Here is a 14,154-nt window from a genome sequence, read left to right on the forward strand (position 1 = left end):
CTACAGTCTCCCATTGGGCCTCTTTTCTCCATTCACACACTTCTTACTATTCTATCTAACAGTTCTTTTAAGAAGGCCAAAAAAGCCCTCGACGAACAAATAAGGCAAATCAGAAACTACTTACCTTGAATAGTGATGGTAACAGCTTTCTTCTTCCCTCAGTTTACAACTACAATCCAATACAAACAGTAGAATATCTTTACCTACCAGGAAGCAATGAGACTCAATCAAGCTGAGACTTGCTTTCAATTTTTATGAATGTGCAAACTCTTCTCTTTCCCTCCCTTAAGTCAAGAAACTGAGGACATAAAGATGAATCTAAACAAAGTCAGACTTTTTTCTCTAAATTCTCATCATCTTACTGTCTCTATAGTCTAGAATCCCAGGAGTTATGGGAAACCTGAGGATATATTTTAACCAGCAATTACATTAGGGATCATATTTAGAAAGTATGGTAAATATGAATTATTTATTGCATTCCAGAAAGAAACACAAAACACTTTTTTTTTTCTTTTTGTTGAGATGGTGTCTCGCTCTGTCACCCAGGCTGGAATGCAGTGGTGTGATCACTGCACACTGCAGCCTCAAACTCCTGGGCTCAAACGTTCCTCCTACCTCAGCCTCCCAAGTTGCTGGGATCACAGGTGTGCATCACCCCACCCAGCTACAAAGGATTTCTTAAAAAAGGAACTAACATTACAAAGAGAGAGTAAAGGGAAAGAAGAAATCAATATTAGAAATTGCATAATACAGGACATTTACAGACCCTCATCAATTCATCCTTTTCTGCAACTTCTCAATGAATATGGTAGTGGATTTGTTTTCAAAGATGGCTTCTCACCACCCTCCATCTCCATCTGAGGCTGACATAGTGGGAGCAGCATCCAGAGTCCATGTACATATTCAAAGAGATTAAAGTATAACAAAAATACATAGATTCTAAATACATATTTTAGACAAAAGAAGGGCTCCAAGCATCATAGATACAAAAGCTAAGCCACAAAGCTAAGCAAATTGGTCTGGAGTAGGAGTCCAAGGAAGTCCAATTCTACAATAGTTTGTCCCTTGGAAACACGTTACTACTTTGAGGTTGACTAAATATCAGTTATGAACAACCAAAATACACCTGTCGATAGTTGTGTGCAATCTCTGATGAGTATGACAACTAAAATTATGTTCTTAGAGTAGGTTCTAGGTAGAAAAAATTCAGTTATGACACTCATGAGCCACAATAGAAACCATTATAACACAAAAGAATAACTGTACATCTTTTTCTTCTTACTTCTAACATTTTTTTTTTTTTCCCCGAGATGGAGTCTTGTTCTGTTACCCAAGCTGGAATGCAGTGATGTGATCTCGGCTCATTGAAACCTCCACCTCCCAGGTTCAAGCAATTCTCCTGCCTCAGCCTCCCAAGTAGTTGGGATTATAGGCGTGCACCAAGACACCCGGCTAATTTTTGTATTTTTAGTAGAGATGGAGTTTCACCATGTTGGCCAGGCTGGTCTTGAACTCCTGCTCTCATGATCCACCCCACCTTGGCCTCCCAAAGTTCTGGGATTACCCACCGTGCCCTGCCTTTATTTTTATTTTTGAGGAAATGGGGTCTCATTGTGTTGCCCAGACTGGTCTTGAATTCCTGAGCTCAAGCAATCCTCCCTCCTTAGCCTCCCAAAGAACTGGGTTTATAGAGTATATGCCTTTTGTACAGGATTCTCACATAGAAATCACAGATCTCTAATACCTGTACAATGTAAGTCAAAAACCCAAAGGGCTTAAGAGTAGAGGTCTAAGCATCATGCCACTCCCCCACTCCCACAAATCAGGACTCAAATTCTATTAATTGGGACTTACCTACATTCCAATTTTCAAAAATTCAAGAATTGGACTACCAGCTCAGAAGAGCAATTTTTCCACACATGTAGGAAGCTTGTTGCTTTTGAATTCTGGATCAGAGCTCAAGGGAGATAGAATTCCCCCTTTTTTTCTTTTTTTAACTTTTTCTTGTTTTTTTTTTTTTTTGAGACAGTCTCATTTTGTCACTGTGCCCAACCTAGAATTCCCTTTTTTTTTTTTTTTTTGAGACCGAGTCTCGCTCTGTCACCCGGGCTGGAGTGCAGTGGCCGGATCTCAGCTCACTACAAGCTCTGCCTCCCGGGTTCACGCCATTCTCCTGCCTCAGCCTCCCGAGTAGCTGGGACTACAGGCGCCCGCCTATTCACCCGGCTAGTTTTTTGTATTTTTTTAGTAGAGACGGGGTTTCACCGTGTTAGCCAGGATGGTCTCGATCTCCTGACCTCGTGATCCACCCGTCTCGGCCTCCCAAAGTGCTGGGATTACAGGCTTGAGCCACCGCGCCCGGCTAGAATTCCCTTTTAAATATAAAAGTATTTGGAAGGCCAGGTGCAGTGGCATGTGTCTGTAGTCCTAGCTACTTGGGAGGTTGAGATGGCAGGAATGCTTCAGGTCAGGAGTTCAAGACCAGTGTGAGCCACATAACCTCTTTTTTTTTCTGTCTCTACAAAAAAAGTTAAAATTAGCCAGGCACGATGGCATGTGCCTGCAGTCCCGGCTACCCAGGAGGCTGAGCAGGGAGGACTGCTTGAGCCCAGGAGTTAGATGTTGCAGTGAACTAGCATCTCACCACTGCACTCCAGCCTGGGCAACAGAGCAAAACCCTGTCTCTGAAAAAAAGAAAACAAAATTTATTTGGGAAAGGTGCCTCTAAGCCTCTTTGAGATTCTCAAAGTCCGGTGAGCACGTGGTTCTAATAATCTTTGGAGTGTACCGTACAGTCATCTGATTGCAGATGTCCAGCCTCTGCTGTGATCAGCTACTGCCTTTGCCATAGTCGTTGTTAAATATTTTGAATATCACCATTATTTACAACTAAAATATTCCCTACATTACAAATGAAACGAAAAGGAGAATAAAGAATTCAGGTTGCTGACTTAAAAGCATGCACTGGTATGGAAGGATTAATAACATTCTCTTGTGTTCATGGAGGACTTCAGATCTCTCAGACTGTTTTTACAGCAATTCTTTACACTGACCCTCAGAACAACTGAGATAGAGGAGAAAGATTGGGAAAAAGGAGGGTTGTGGGAGAGAGAGCGAGAGAAACCACAAGCTCCACTTTAACAAACATAGAGGCAAGTTACAGAGGTTTTGGGTGGTCTGCCCATGGTCAAAGGGAAGGTGAGTAATGGAGGCCAGGCAGGATCCCAGCAAGTGTTCTGTCCACTCAACCACCAAGCTTTGGACTGGAACATCAAGTAGGAGCAGACCAAAGAGTGCAACAAGCGGAACTCAGCTCATCACTTCTAGGTTGTAACACTTTCCTTCTTTTTTCTCTACTCTTTATCTTGTCACGTTTAGTTCCATGGAAACTGGCAGAGCCAGATGGATTTCAGACAACTAAAACATACGTGGGGAAAGGAGACCTTCCTTAAAAATACAAACCCTTCTCTTCCCTTCTGCAGCCATCACCGAAGCAGGATCAGCCAAAATGAAATTCAATCCCTCTGTGACTTCCAATCGAGGCAAGAACTGCAAAAGGCATTTCAATGCAACTTCCAACATCAGCAGGAAGATTATGTCTTCCCCTCTTTCCAAAGAGGTGAGACAGAAGTACAATGTGTGATCCATGCCTATCCGAAAGGTTTTGATGAAGGTCAGGTTGTATGAGGACATTATAAAAGTCAGCAAATTGGCAAAGTAGTCCAAGCTTACAGGAAGAAACATGTCATCTACAATGAATGGGTGCAACGGGAAAAGGCTAATGGCACAACTGTCCATGTAGACGTTCACCACAGCAAGGTGGTTCTCACTAGGCTAAAACGGGACAAAGATGGCAAAAAGATTCTTGAACAGAAAGCCAAATCTTGCCAAGTAGGAAAGGAAAAGGGCAAATACAAGGAAGAAACAATTGAGAAGATGCAGGAATAAAGTAATCTTATATACAAGCTTTGGTAAAAACTTGAAACAAAAAAAAGAAAATACAAACCTTGATCTCAATCTATAGGTTTCCTTTTGCTGGCCAACTGAGATTTAGTATGTATTGGATTGTAGTTGTAGGACGAGGGACAGGAAAAAAGTTTTTAAAAAGCTTTAAAATAAGCTACGTTAAAATGATCATAAAAAACACAACTTTTTACTTTAGCAAATATAAAATTTCCGAAGTTACATTTAGAAGCCTTATCAAAAGTAGAGGAGCAAAGATACCAGACATAAATTAATCATAAGATCCAGTTCAAGCATTTCAATCACAGGAGAAAACTATAAATTGTAATTTATACAAAGTCTAGCTCTGTTGCCAAGGCTGGAGTGCAGTGGCGCGATCTGGGCTCACTGAAACCTCTACCTCCCAGGTTCAAGCAATCCTCCTGCCTCAGCTTACCAAATAGCTGGGATTACAGGCACCGACCACCATGCCTGGCTAATTTTATTTATTTTTACCACAGACAGGGTTTTACCATGTTGGCTAGGCTGGTCTCAAACTCCTGACCTCAGGTGATTCACCCGCCTTGGTCTCCCAAAGTGTTGGGATTACAAGCAAGAGCTACCGTGCCTGGCCCTGAATTAAATTTTTAACAGGAGGATTATAACCTGATTATAGGCCAGGCACCATGGCTCACGCCTGTAATCCTAGCACTTTGGGAGGCTGAGGCGGGTGGATCACCTGAGGGCAGAAGTTCGAAACCAGGCCAGGCGCGGAGGCTCACACCTGTAATCCAGCACTTTGGGAGGCCGAAGCAGGCAGATCATCTGAGGTCAGGAGTTTGAGACCAGCCTGGCCAACATATTGAAACCCCGTCTCTACTAAAAATACAAAAATTAGCCAGGCATGTGGTACATGCCCATAATCCCAACTACTCGGGAGGCTGAGGCAGAAGAATCTCATGAACCCAGGAAGCAGAGGTTGCAGTGAGCTGAGATTCCACCACTGCACTCCAGCCTGGGCAACAGAGGGAGACTCCGTCTCAAAAAAAAAACAAGAAAAACGAGAATTGCAAAGCGATATACAGGATGCGCGCGGTGGCTCATGCCTGTAATCCCAGCACTTTGGAGAGCCAAGGTGGGCAAATCACCTGAGATCAGGAGTTCGAGACCAGCCTGGCCAATATGGTGAAACCCCGTGTCTCTACTAAAAATACAAAAATTAGCCAGGCATGTGGCACGTGCCTGTAATCCCAGCTACTCGGAAAGCTGAGGCTGCAGAATGGCTTGAACCCAAGAGGCGAGGGTTGCAGTGAGCCAAGATTGCGCCACTATACCCCGTGTCTCTACTAAAAATACAAAAATTAGCCAGGCATGTGGCACGTGCCTGTAATCCCAGCTACTCAGAAAGCTGAGGCTGCAGAATGGCTTGAACCCAAGAGGCGAGGGTTGCAGTGAGCCAAGATTGCGCCACTATACTCCAGCCTGGGCAACAGGGAGGGACTCCATCTCAAAAAAAAAAAAAAAAAGTGATATACAAAATAACACATCGTAAAATTTGGAAACTTTCTAACATTGCTCTTCTGTAAACTGAAGACAAATCATAGAGCTTTCCTAATAATGTTGTCCCGTGGACTCCATGTCGAGTGTCCAAATATTATATGTCAAGAGTTCTATCAGCCAGGCTGAGTGCAAACTCATCCCACCACTCAGCCTGGGTGACAGAACAAGAGCCTATCTCAAAAAAAAAAAAAAAAAAAGGAAAGAGAGAAAAAGGAGAGAAAGAGAAGAGGAGAGGAGAGAAAGAGGGGAGGGGAGGGGAGGGAAGGGAAGCGAAGGGAAGTGAAGGGAAGCGAAGGGAAGGGAGAGGGGGGGAAGGGAAGCGGAGGGAAGGGAAGCGAAGGGAAGGTAAAGGAAAGGAAAGGAATGTTGGGAGAATTTGACTCAAAATTTGAATTTTCAAATGGGTGCAGTAATGTGTGCCTCTAGTCCCAGCACTTTGGGAGGCTGAGGCAGGAAGATCACTTGAATCCAGGAGTTTAAGCCATCCTGGGCAACAGAGCAAGACTCCATCTCTAAAATAACCTTTTTTTGGCAAAAAAGTTATGTGAGTGAATAATGTTGGCACATCTGACAAGTCATATGTAAAACTTATTCCATCCATCCCTCACTCCCTCTATAAAAGTAAACATAAGATCAACATGCCAAAACAAATAGTTTTAGCAAAGAAACATGACTAGGGCTGGGCACAGTGGCTCACACCTATAATCCTACACTTTGGGAGGCCAAAGCGGGTGGATAACCTGAAATCAGGAGTTCGAGACCAGCCTGGCCAACGTGGCGAAACCCCATCTCTACTAAAAATACAAAAATCAGCCAGGCATGGTGGCGTGAGCCTGTAATCCCAGCTACTGGGGGGCTGAGGCAAAAGAATCGCTTGAACCTGGGAGTCAGAGGTTGCAGTGAGCTGAGATCGTGCCACTGTACCCCAGCCTGGGCAACATAGTAAGACTCTGACTCAAAAAAAAAAAAGAAAAAGAGAAAGAAAAACATGACTAAATGTCTTTAACTTAGAATGGGGAGGGAATTTCTACACACAACACAAAATTTAGAAGTTTAACAGAGGAAAAAAACTAACATGTTTGGCCATGTAAAACGTCTGTATAGGGAAAAAAAATCTTAGATGATTTTTTTTAAAAAATCATAGAACCAAAGGTCAAATCTAAAACTGGGAAATAAAATATTAGCAATATCTCAAAGAAAAAGAACTAACGTCCCACCTCCTAAACTCATAAAAATGAATATTCAAAAAACAGAAATAGGTCAGGTGAGAATTTGAGGAGTTTGAGATCAGCCTGGGCAACATGACAAATGCCCGTCTCTACAGAAAATACAAAAATTGGCCGGGTGCAGTGACTCACGCCTGTAATCCCAGCACTTTGGGAGGCCAAGGCAGGCAGATCACCAGGTCAGGAGATCGAGACCATCCTGGCTAACACGGGAAAACCCCATCTCTACTAAAAATACAAAAAATTAGCCGGTCGTGGTGGCGGGGGCCTGTAGTCCCAGCTACTGGGAGGCTGAGGCAGGAGAATGGCGTGAACCCGGGAGGCGGAGCTTGCAGTGAGCCGAGATGCACCACTGCTCTCCAGCCTGGGTAAGAGCAGACTAGGTCTCAAAAAGGTTAAAAATAAAATAAAAAAGAAACACAAAGGGCAGGCGCGAGTGGCTGAAGCCTGTAATCCCAGCACTTTGGGAGGCCGAAGGCAGGCCGGATCCACCGAGGAATCAGGAGATGAGACCATCCAGCTAACCACGGTGAAACCCGTCTCTACTAAAAAATACAAAAACTAGCGAGGGTGTTGAGGTGAAAGCTTTGTGAGGCGCCAGTCAACTACGGAGAGCTGAGGCAAGGAAGAATAAAGCGTAAACAGGGCCGGGCTGCAATGCGCTGAGATCGACCCTCCAACCCTGGGTGACAGAGCGAGACTCGTCTCAAAATAAAAATTAGCTGGATATGGTGGCATGTGCGCAAAGCGAGGTCAGCTACTTTTAGAGCTGAAGGGAGGATGAAAGCGGGCAGAAGGTGAAGGCTACGGTGAGGTTGTGCCGCTGCTCGCCAGCCGGGAGACAGGTAGACCAAAAAGAGGAGAAGAAGGAAGGAGAGGGGAGGGGAGGAGGGGAGGGAGAGGAAAAAGGAAAAAGAATCAAACGGCAGGCGCCGCGAAATCATCAGAATCAGATCGTCGTCGATCGTCATCATCGCATAAGATCATCAAATCAACAAATCCTCACTTTGGGAGGCCGAGACAGGCGGATCCGAGGTCAGGAGATCAGACCATCCCTGGCTAACACAGTGAAACCTAAGTCTCTACTAAAATACAAAAACTTAACCCGAGGCTGAGGTCGCCAGGCTGTTCTTAGTCCCAGCTTCTCGGGGAGGCTGAGGCAGGAGAATGAAGTGGTCTCCGGGGAGGCCGGAGCTTACAGTGAGCTGAGATCCGGCCACTGCACCTCCAACCTGGGTGACAGAAGCTGAGACTCGATCTCAAAACTCATTGATCACAATCAGTTACAGTTTTCTTTGTTTTTTCTCCATTCACACTGTATTACATGACTAGCCTTCAAAAAATTTTCTTTTAATTTTTAAACATTTCCAAAAGTAGAACTGTCAAAGAGAATGCAAGCTTTTCACATAGTTATAAGTTGAGACTACTCCTTATCCTCTACTGTAAAAGGACTATTTTTCAGTTGGCGTATGGTAATTTCATATATATAACTGAATATAGAAAAACAACAAATGTGTGCTACTAAATCAATGTCACACTTTTTATTTTAATACATAACTTTTTTTGAGGATGCACCCAGGAAAAAATACAAGTCACAGGACACCTGCAATCTGTGCTTTCCTCAATGCCACTCATATAATCTAAACCAAATTAAGTATTTTAACAGAAAATTAATTTGTCAGAAATAAAATATACCTAACTCCTCTTACCTGCCATAGATCCAGCCATTAATCTGTGCACATGACCCGAAATTCCCAGCTTCGTAGTAATTAACTAGAAAACAAGAACACTGAATTAAACGAGATATTTTTTAAATGCTGCCCATTTTACTGTTTAATAATGAAGATTTATTTCAAGAGTTACAGGACTAATAAAAAGAAAATTAATAATAAATGTGAACGAAATAAGCACAATTAAATAGAGCTTGGCAGTATTATATCACAGCAAAGGGGATGTTTCCTCTGCAGTCTCTGCTTTATTTTTTTGCCTTTCTGCAGATGCAAACTAGCTTAGAATTGCTAAATATATGATACTGTGTATTAAGGAACACAAGCCCTTAACAAAAGCCCTTAACAAGTGACTGAGGGTAGTAGGAATAAATTGTTACTTTTTTTTTTTTTTTTTTGAGACGGAGTCTTGCTCTGTGTCCCAGGCTGGATTGCAGTGGTGCAATCTCAGCTCACTGCAACCTTCGTCTCCTAGGTTCAAGAGATTCTCCTGCCTCAGCCTCTCAAGCAGCTGGGACTACAGCCACATGCCACTACGCCTGGCTAATTTTTTATTTTTTAGTAGAGACGGGGTTTCACCATATTGGTCAGGCTGGTCTTGAACTCCTGACCTCAGGTGATCCACCCACCTCGGCCTCCCAAAGTGCTGGGATTATAGGCGTAAGCCACCGCACCTGGCCTCATTTTTTATTTTTATTTTTTTTAATGCTCTATAGACAATGAAGTCCTGATATACAAATGGTATCAATTCTCTCTGGCTGACTAGCTTAGAAGCTTAGAATGTTGCTCCGATCTCTGCTGCTTGTTTTTTTTTTTTTTTTTTTTTGAGATGGAGTCTCGCTCTGTCGCCCAGGCTGGAGTGCAGTGGCAGGATCTCCACTCACTGCAAGCTCCGCCTCCTGGGTTCACACCATTCTCCTGCCTCAGCCTCCTGAGTAGCTGGGTTCCACCATGTTAGCCAGGATGGTCTCAATCTCCTGACCTCGTGATGCACCCAGGCTGGAGTGCAATGGCACAATCTTGGCTCACTGCAACTTCCATATCCTGGGTTCAGGCAATTCTCCTGCTTCAGCCTCCTGAGTAGCTGAGATTACAGGCATGTGCCACCACATCTGGCTAATTTTGTATTTTTAGTAGAGAAGGGGTTTCTTCATATTGGTCAGGCTGGTCTCGAACTTCTGACCTCAGCTGATCCTCCCACCTCAGCCTCCCAAAGTGCTATGATTACAAGTGTGAGCCACTGCACCCAGCCAGTTTCACTATTTTATTTAATAAGAAAATCCAAAGTCACAGTGTTCCTCTCCTACAATTGAGTAACAAAAAGCACACTAAATGCTGGAGCCCACGGATAGCTTGGGCCCAGGAGTTCCAGATTAGCATGGGCAACACAGTGAGACCCCACCTCTACAAAATGTTTTTTAAAAAATTAGCCAGGCCTCCTCTCCACCACTGAAAAAGAAAGAAATAAAGAAAAAAAAAATTAGCTGGGGGTGGTGGCACATGCCTCTAGTGCCAGTTACTTAGGGGGCTGAAGTGGGAGAACTGCTTGAGCCCATGAGGTTGAGGCTGCAGTAAGCCATGACCACGTCACTGCACTCCAGTCTAGGAGACAGAGAAACTATCTCAAAAAAGAAAGAAAGAAGAGAAGAGAAGAGAAGAGAAGAGAAGAGAAGAGAAGAGAAGAGAAGGGAGGGAAGGAGGGAAGGGAAACACATTAAAAATATATTAATATTTTATGGATTTATTATCTTCTTTAAAGATACTCTAGCTTTCATTCATTAGGAGTGAACATAAAGAATTTACTTGGCCGGGTGCAGTGGCTATGCCTGTAATCCCAAGACTTTGGGAGGCCAAGGCGGGGGATCACCTGACATCAGGAGTTCCAGACCAGCCTGACCAACATGGTGAAACCCCGCCTTTACTAAAAATAAAAAATTAGCCAGGCATGGTGGTGCATGCCTGTAAGAATGTAGGAGGCAGAGATTGCAGTGAGCCAAGATCATGTCATTGCACTCCAGCCTAGGGAACAAAAGTGAAACTCCGTCTCAAAAAATAAATAAATAAATAACTCATAACTGACTAACAATTCTGGAATCAGTAACTCCAAAGATAATTTATATTTAAAAGCTTAAGCTATCACAAGTCTTATTCCTTTAAAAAGGCATTGCTATATCAAAAGTAACTTTTTGGCCTGGTATCATGGCTCATGCCTGCAAGACCAACACTTTGGGAGGCCAGGAGTTCGAGACAAGCCTGGCCAAAATGGCAAAGTCCTGTCTCTACTAAAAATACAAAAATTGGCCAGGCATGGTGGCACAGGCCTGTAATCCCAGCCACTCAGGAGGCTGAGGCAGGAGAACTGCTTGAACCTAGGAGGTGGAGGTTGCAGTGAGCCTTTCAAAATAGTGTCACTGTACTCCAGCCTGGGCAGCGAGACTCTGTCTCAAAAATTTAAAAAAAAAAAAAAAAATTAAAATTTTAAAATATGAAACTTTTACATATTTTTAAATGTCCAAAGCAAATGCCTGGTCAAGCATGCACAATATTCAAGAATTCAAAAGAGAAAAGATCAAAGTTTAACTACCGTTTTATAATGCTCAAATGCCATAAACTGGATTGCACCATAGGGAAAGATTCGAATCATCATTGCACCATTTCCTTTATACAATCCAAGGAATCCTTCTTTTTGAGGAACAGCACGCAATGCAGAAAATACTCCTATTTTTAGAGGAAAAATGCTGTTAAAACAGAGAAAATTACCTAAATCTAAATTTTCATGACAACCACAGATAAAGATTAATGTGCCATCACTTGGGATATAATTTTGCTTAAGGGATTACATGAATAGTAATTTCTATAAAACAGCTAAACCTACTAAAAATACAAAATATATCCAAATAATATAAATAAGCACACCCCATATAATATAAAACCTACTGTAGAAACAGCTACAAATTACAACAAATTCTATTTATAATAATAGCAAATTATATTAAACTATAGCAATCTAAAAAATATTAACAATAGAAATATATGCAAGGTCTAGGTTTGCACTAAAGATGATCTACTCTTTTTTTTTTTTTTTTTTTTGAGACAGAGTTTCATTCATGTTGCCCCAGCTGGAGTGCAGCGGTGTTATCTGGGCTCCCTGCAACCTCCACCTCCCTGCACTCTCCACCTCCCGGGTTCAAATGATTCTCCTGCCTCAGCCTCCCAAGTAGCTGGGATTACAGGTGCCCGCCACCACGCCCAGCTAATTTTTGCATTTTTAGTAGAAACGGGGTTTCACCATGTTGGCCAGGCTGGTCTCGAACTCCTGACCTCGTGATCCACCCGTCTCGGTCTCCCAAAGTGCTGGGATTACAGGCGTGACCCACCATGCCTGGCCCTGAAGATGATCTACTCTTATCTGGAAGGATGAAGGCAGGTTTCAGAGGCCTACCCAGATACATGTGTTTTGTTTGTTTACATAAAGAGACTTTTAAATAAAACAAGCAAATAAAAAGACTACCTATTAATACTCTTCAAGTGTGGGGGCAAATTTTCATTATTAGGATACTTTAGGAATAATGATAAACAAAGGGCTCAGTTGTAATCTATATACAGTGATATTCTGAGCTTTCTAACTGACAAGTAAAAAATATAGATATAGATACATCTATATATAGTGATATCTTTATTACTTTATTAACATCGGTCACTAATCCTACAAGCAGTATACAGACTTCTCAAAAACACATGACTACTTCCATTATTCAACAATTTAAAATCAAGTTCCCTTTCAAATTTTTCAAGCAAACTTTTGATCAAATATGAAAGTAAATCACCAGGCTCATTTCAAATTTTAGACTGCAAATAAACTTTTCAGCCCTTCTCAGTAATTAAAATTGTAGGTACTTATTAACATCCAAAAGATATATCCCAAAAGTATCTCACAATAAGCAGATATCTAAATGTACTAACATTCTGTTAAGAAGAATCCTGGCGTTGCGTGGTGGCTCATGCCTGTAATCCCAGCACTTTGGGAGGACAAGGCAGGTGGATCACCTGAGGTCAGGAGTTTGAGATCAGCCTGGGCAATATGGTGAAACCTCGTCTCTACTAAAAATACAAAAATTAGGCAGGCATGGTGTCCTGCGCCTGTAATCCCAGGTACTCAGGAGGCTAAGGCAGTCTGACCTACATGATGAAACTGTCTCTACTAAAAATACAAAAATTAGCTGGAAGTGGTGGCAGGTGCCTGTAATCCCAGCTACTAGGGAGCCTGAAGCAGGAGAACTTTTTGAACCCGGGAGGCGGAGGTTGCAGTGAGCCAAGATTGTGACACTGCACTCCAACCTGGGCAATCAGTGAAACTCTGTCTCAAAAAAACAAAACAAATTGGGATAAGGAGAAATTTTAAATATACTCCTTCCTTATAATTCGAGGAAAATAATTTTAATTTAAAATAAGAAGTACAACCAGGCACAGTGGCTCATGCCAATAGTCTGAGCACTTTGTGGGGCCAAGGTGAGAGGATCGCTTGAGCCCAGGAATTTGACACCAACCAGCCTGACTCAGCCTCCCAAAGTGCTGGGATTACAGGCGTGAGCCACTGCACCTGGCCTTTGTCTTTTTTTTTTTTTTTTTTTTGAGACGGAGTCTCGCTCCGTCACCCAGGCTGGAGTGCAGTGGCCGGATCTCAGCTCACTGCAAGCTCCGCCTCCCGGGTTTACGCCATTCTCCTGCCTCAGCCTCCCGAGTAGCTGGGACTACAGGCGCCTGCCACCTCGCCCGGCTAAGTTTTTGTATTTTTAGTAGAGATGGGGTTTCACTGTGTTAGCCAGGATGGTCTCGATCTCCTGACCTCGTGATCCGCCCGTCTCGGCCTCCCAAAGTGCTGGGATTACAGGCTTGAGCCACCGCGCCCGGCCGTCTTTTTTTAATACAGTTTCTTTTTTTTTTTTTTGAGACATGGTCTTATTCTGTCACCCAGGCTGGAGTGCAGTGGTGTGATCACAGCTCACAGCAGCCTCTACCTCCTGGGCCCAAGCAATCTTCCTGCCTCAGCCTCCTGAATTGCTGGGACTAAAGGCAAGCGCCATCATGAGACCAGCCTGACCAACATGATGAAACCTCGTCACTACTAAAAATACAAAAATTAGCCCAGCATGGTGGCACGCACCTGTAATCCCAGCTACCTGGGAGGCTAAGGTTGAAACCAGGAGGCAGAGATTGCAGTGAGCCAAGATTGCGCTACTGCTCTCTAGCCTGGGTAACAGAGCAAGACTCCATCTCAAAAAATAATAAATACATAAATAAAAGACATATAAAATAAAAACACGTCTTTGATGCCTTGGAAGTAATGTCACACTTTTTATAAGAAGTTGGAGTGGAAGTAATAGTTTTGTCCAATAACATATCTTTATCATCTGTGAAAAATCATGTTTAAAAAAGCAAAATTTTAGGGGCTGGGTGCAGCTGGGGCTCCTCACGCCTGTAATCCCAGCACTTTGGGAGGCCAAAGTGGGTGGATCATCTGAGGTCAGGAGTTCGAGACCAGTCTGGCTAACATGATGAAACCCTGTCTCTACTAAAAATACAAAAAAAAAAAAAAAAAAAAATTAGCCAGGTGTGGTGGTGAGCACCTGTACTCCCAGCTACTCGGGAGGCTGAGGCAGGAGAATTGCTTGAACCTGGAAGGCCAAGGTTACAGTGAG

The 14,154-nt window shown here is 43.1% G+C and overlaps 1 protein-coding gene and 1 pseudogene across 9 annotated transcripts in view; one reads left to right on the forward strand and one right to left on the reverse strand.

The window, feature by feature from the left end:
- The window catches only part of SLC25A16 (solute carrier family 25 member 16), a 44,672-nt gene that overhangs the window by 15,032 nt on the left and 15,486 nt on the right, over positions 1-14,154 (reverse strand). For 3 of the 9 annotated variants that reach the window (XM_003903865.5, XM_021944013.1, XM_017962993.3), the window contains exons 3-4: positions 11,040-11,173; positions 8,438-8,501 (exon numbers count right to left, since the gene is read on the reverse strand). In XM_003903865.5, the coding sequence (XP_003903914.1) occupies positions 8,438-8,501; positions 11,040-11,173 (198 nt within the window). Of the gene's footprint in view, positions 1-124; positions 556-766; positions 1,350-8,437; positions 8,502-11,039; positions 11,174-14,154 lie in introns of those variants that run through there. The other 6 variants (XM_021944017.1, XM_021944018.2, XM_021944016.2 and 3 more) reach the window with 6 other exon arrangements.
- On the forward strand, positions 3,509-3,987 carry LOC108587621 (annotated as a pseudogene).

The sequence above is a fragment of the Papio anubis genome, chromosome 11, assembly GCF_008728515.1.
Source record: "Papio anubis isolate 15944 chromosome 11, Panubis1.0, whole genome shotgun sequence".
Taxonomy (NCBI): Eukaryota; Metazoa; Chordata; class Mammalia; order Primates; family Cercopithecidae; genus Papio; species Papio anubis.